The 5602-nt window shown below is 46.9% G+C and overlaps 1 protein-coding gene across 2 annotated transcripts in view; it reads left to right on the forward strand.

Moving 5' to 3' along the window:
- Ccdc30 (coiled-coil domain containing 30) overlaps positions 1-5602 on the forward strand; it is an 81984-nt gene that overhangs the window by 66029 nt on the left and 10353 nt on the right. For both annotated transcript variants that reach the window (XM_026782191.1, XM_026782193.1), the window contains one exon: positions 2427-2539. In XM_026782191.1, the coding sequence (XP_026637992.1) occupies positions 2427-2539 (113 nt within the window). The remainder of the gene's footprint in view (positions 1-2426; positions 2540-5602) is intronic.

Here is a 5602-nt window from a genome sequence, read left to right on the forward strand (position 1 = left end):
GAGAAAAAGGTCCTCTCTGAGGGTCTTTCAATCATGTCTGGCTACCAAGCAGAATTCACAAGACACATCAAGACACAACTTGAAGAAACTGAGTAACACGGCAGAATGAAGACCCAAATATGATGGGGATATTGAAATTATCAGAAATGTAAGGTGCCTGTGATTAATATGTTGAGGAATCTAATAACGTGGGTGCATAGCGTATAAGAGGAGGGGCAGCAGAAACAGAGATGGAAGTCTAAGAAGGAAGAAGGAAGGCTCGACAGAGAAACTGCAGCGGCGGAAGTCACGGCAGCCTGTGGTGGGCCACATAGCATGCTACACACAGCTGAGGGGAAAATCCTGGATCCTGAGGAACAGCCTGTGGTGGGCCACATAGCATACTACACACACCTGAGGGGAAAATCCTGGATCCTGAGGAACTCCCAACAGAAACCTTGAAATCAGTGAGCAAAGGCGAAGGAACAGACTATCCAAAAACCGTGAGACAAATGCAGAACATGTGATGGAAATGACGGAAAATCAAAGAAGAAGAAGAAGAAACATTTGAAATAATGATTGAGAATATCCAGAAGTTAATGTCAGATGCTGAACCACAGATCTGGAAAGTCTGTAGAATGCCAATCAAGATGAGTGACAGAAAGACTACATGTAGGTTCATAATGTTTAAACCAAACTTCAAAGAAAAGGGGGAAATCCTGCAAGAAGACAGAGGAATAAAATACTTTCTCAGACAAACAGAAACTGGGGAGTTTGTTGCCCACAAACCGGCTTTGAAAGCAATGGTGGGAGATGTTCTTTAGGGGGCTGGGCAGTGATGGCTCATGCCAGGTGATACTAGGCATATCCCTGGGCACCGGTGGCAGGCACAGGCTGTTCAGAGTGTGAGGTGTCAGTGTGAGGGGTCAACAAAGGCACCAGGTGGTGCAGCCATGGCAGCAGGGGAGAGCATGGCTCAGCGGTTGGTCCAGGTGGACCCATAGAGGACAGGATTGGACACTGAGAAAGATCAGATTATTGAGATGGCCTGTCTGATAACCGACTCTGATCTTAACATCTTGGCTGAAGGTCCCAAGCTGATCAGCAAGCAGCTGGAGGAGTTGCTGGACAGCCCATCAGGCTGGTGCAAGGAGCATCGTGGGACGTCTGGCGTTAGCAGCCACTTCTAGATGCAAATATCTTATGGGTCAAGGTCAAGAGACTTTCTTTGATTTATGCACGCATGTTATAAAAAAGCAAACTGCCTCCTTTCCTCCGCTACTTTTGCATCACATCCATGAACGTGGAGGCTCATGTGACCTCAGAGATGTGTGACTCTTGGCCCACCAGCAAGCCAGTGACACCTCTGAGTGACCAGAAGTTGGATACCTTTTTCTTTCTTTTTTTTTTTTCTCTCTTTCTTTTTTTTTTTTCCCCGAGACAAGGTTCCTCTGTGTAGCTTACTGTCCTGGAACTTGCTCTGTAGATCAGGCTGGCCTCAATTTCAGAGATCCACCTGCCTCTGCCTCCTGAGTGCTAGGATTAAAGGCATGTGCCACCACTCCCTGGCTAGTTGCATATCTTCTAATTCAATTCAATTCGGACACAATCACCCTGAAGACTGTTTCATCAGACCTAGGGGTTAGAGTTCAGTCCTCATGACTTCAGACCCAGGGGCAAGGCTATGCCTCCAGAATTACTTGTCTCCCCCCACCCCTTTTTTTAAGACAGGGTCTCGTGTGGCACCAGCTAACCTCAAATTCTTATGTGGCTCAAAATGCCTTTGACCAGTTGCTAGAATTATTAAGTAAATTCCCCTCATGTAGTTTTATGCTAGGCTGGGAATCCAACTTAAGACTTAGTGCACAGCCAGGCAGTGGTGGTGCACACCTTTAATTCCAGCACTCAGGAGGCAGAGATAGGCTAATCTCTGAGTTCAAGACCAGCCTGGTCTACAGAGTGAGTTCTAGGACAGGCTCTAAAGCTACAGAGAAACTATGTCTCGAAAAACCAAAAAATAAAAAAATAAAGACTTAGTGCACTAGTCTTTAGCACCCCGCCAGAGGAGCCACTTCCCCTGCCTGGCAGAATTTCTGACCAACCAGAAATGGACCTCCTGAGACTCAGTCACTTTGCTAGGGCACTCACACAACACAGAGTTCATTACACTTCTGTTTCCTGGTTTGTTATAAAGGGCATTTTAAAGGTTAGAAATAGGCAACCAGACAAGGGGACACATGGGGTGAGGTCCCGAATGGTCCTGAGCCAAGAGCTCCTATCTCCCTGCAGTAGGGGTGAACCAGCTCCCAGCACATGGAGGAGTACTTTTCATCTCCCTGTTTTCAGCGGTCCCTAGGCTCATCAGGGTTTATGTGGGGACTTCTATGCCCAGACACAGACTGCTCCCTTCCCACCATCACCCCCCGCCTTTTGTTTGTCTTTTTCAGTATGTCAAGAGCAACCAGGAACTGTCAGAGAAACTATCAAAGTTACAGCAAGAAAAGGATGCTCTCTGGCAAGAACACGGGCGGTTTTTGGAGCAACTTGGTGAGCATGTGAGGTAAACAAAGCAGGTTCCCTGTGGGCAAACAGAACACAGGGGCTGTTCTGCCAAAACAAAGAAACAAACAAACCAGAGCAATCACACTGATGGGGCCATCAACAGGATTTCCCTGTCCCATCTACACTCTGTTCCAAGGAAAATGCTGGGCCCAATTCCTTCCTGAGAAGAGGGACTTAACTGTTTCCCGAGCTCTCTGTCTATATTTTGCTTTCTTCAGATATACCCTCTCACTGTCTTCAAGGGTTTTCCCTACAGTCTTTAATATTTATTTATTTATTTATTTTTAAATTTCTGTGTATGTGTGTGAGTCTGCATGCATTCATGTGCACTCTGTGGGAGCCCTTAGTGGCCAGTAGAGGGTGTCAGAACCCCTGGAATAGAAGTTACCCATGCTTGTGAGCTGCCATGTGGGTGCTGGAAACTGAACTGCTGTCCTCTAGAAGAGCAACAGGCATGCCTAACCACTGAGCCATTTCTCCAGTCTCTCTCTTACTTCCTTTCCTCGGTCTGGACAGTATGTGCACTGGACGCCTGACAACCTGGGAGCTCAAAAGTCTCAGCTGAGACTTTGGCTTATACTTGGCCAAACACATTAGCCACTACCTGTCACTTGCCTCCGTGGAGCCTTCCTGGGACCTCCCTGAGGCCAGGCACAAGTCTCTCGCACTACTAGCAACAAAAAGTGTCAGCATGCTGTTACCAACCTGCTACAGAACTCCCCCTACTGGTGGTTATGAAACTATACTATTTTACTCAGTGTATTTCATGCTTTAGCCAGCAGTTGGCGCCAGACAGCGCAAAGAGTAAAAAATGCAAGCGGAAAAGCTTTGCTGGCTCTAGACCTGCGGGAATCCGCCAGCCATCCCGCCACAGCCCTGATTCTGTTTGGAATGACTCAGTGGTCCAATGAGTGAATAGTACTATGCCTCATTAATGCACTGGCAAGCGTTCAAAAGCATCTCTCCTCTACTGCCATCGTGCTGGAGGAGTTGCTGTTTCTCCACATCCTTCTTTGTGGCGAGTACCATAGTTGAGGGGAGAGGGGACCTTGATGAAAATTTCCTCCAACATTTTGATGTATGTAAAACACATGTCCAAAAAACTAATACACAGCTCAATGCATTGTGGCAAGTGTATATGCATGTAACTCCCACCTCTATCACGGCGTGGAACATGCCCCCCGCTGCTGAACTGTCTCCTGCTTGTGTGCAGTCTGCCGCTCTCTCTTATCCTTAGGAAGCCACTATTGTGACGGTCTGCATTTTCCAGATTTATGAACAGACTCATTTTGCACGGTATTCTCTTCATGTCTGACTTCCGTCACCCACCATCTCCCATTATTTACATACACACTTAGCCAGGGCTTTCCACTCTATTTTGAGTCTGTGTGTGGAGGGGGGGGAGTTACATCTGTGAGGTTGGATAATTTTCCATGTTATTTATGCATGACCTTTAGAAAAATGGATCCAACCCTAGCTGCATGTGCCTGAGTACTGACATACATGAATTTAATCAAGATCTATGAGGGGAAGGGAAGTCAGTGTTTTCCCAAAGCATCACCATACGTTTGTAACATGTATCCAGTTGAAGAGCACAGACCTCTGAAGCACAGTTTTTTTTAATAATTCATTTAAATTCATTTTATGTGCATTGGTGTGAGGGTGTCAGATCCCCTGGAACTGGAGTTAACGACAGTTGTAAGCTGCCACGTGGGTCCAGGTCTTCTGGAAGAGCAGCTAGTGCTCTTAACCACTGAGCCATCTCTCCAGCCTCCGAGACACAGTGCTTTAGAAAAGAAAACTGTCATGATTTTACTGTAGTGGCACACACCTATAATCTCAGCTCTTGGAAAGTAGAGGCAGAAGGATCAGGAGTTTAAAGCCAGCGTAGGCCGCAATGTGAGGCACTGCCTCAAAACCAAGAAATCTTCTGGGGCCCTATGAACATCTGGGAGATATGGAGGAGGGAAGGAGGTTGATGCACTGTGAGGTGCTCCACCTCTGATGTGCCCCAGGATGCCGATACCCAGGAACAGTCCCGCCACGCATTCCCAACGCCAAAGGAAGTGAGATTGTGCACGGGAGGGAGTCATCTTCTAGGGAACTGAAAACTATCACAGAAGGGTGTGTCTCACACTATGTAATAGGTGCTGTGCAAGGGCCTCGGACTGAAATGGGTCTGTGGCAAACTTACGAATGAAGCTGTCTATCGCGAGTTACTTAGTTAGGGTACTGTAGGAGACACTGAATAGAAATGGCTTCAGAAGCCAGGGGCAGCTCAGTCAGTAGTGTTACATGAGGGCCTGAGTTTGGGTCCACAGAAGCCATGTAACAAGCCTGTACCCCTGGTGCTGAGGGAGAGGAGGAGACAGAGGGATCCCTGGAGCTCCTGGCCAGTCAGCCTAGTCAAAGGAGTGAGCTTCAGATTCAGTGAGAGACTCTATCTACATATAAGGTGGAGGGCAGGTGCTGGAAAGATGGCTCAGAGGTTAAGAGAACTGACTGCTGTTCCGGAAGTCCTGAGTTGAGTTCAATTCCCAGCAATTATATGATGGCTCACACCCATCTATAATGAGATCTTGTGACCAGAACACTATATACATAATAAATAAATTTTTAAAAAAATTAAAAAAAATAAGGTCGGGGGCAACACCCAGACATCGATCTTGGGCTTCTGTAATTAACCACACATTTATGCATGCCTGCATGTACACATGAACACACATACACGCATGCACACATATATGCCCACACAAAGCAGAAGATATAAAACTGGACATGGTGATACACATCCATAACCCCAGCACTGGGATTATGAGTCTGAGGCCAGTCTGGGCTACATAGTGAGTTCCAGGCCAGTCTAAGCTATACAGCAGGACTCTGCCTAAAGAACTGAAAAGAGGCATGCAATATGTGGGGGTGTTTCTGTCTTAGCTGACAGTGCAGACATAAGCAGTCCAGGCTTGCATGGAGCTTCGCTGCATCAGAAGCCTAGGCTTCTATTATTTTGCTGTTGCTCGAGCATCTTGTAGGGACTTTTTGTTGTTGTTGTTGTTGTTGT

The sequence above is a fragment of the Microtus ochrogaster genome, chromosome 10 (assembly GCF_000317375.1).
Source record: "Microtus ochrogaster isolate Prairie Vole_2 chromosome 10, MicOch1.0, whole genome shotgun sequence".
Taxonomy (NCBI): domain Eukaryota; kingdom Metazoa; phylum Chordata; class Mammalia; order Rodentia; family Cricetidae; genus Microtus; species Microtus ochrogaster.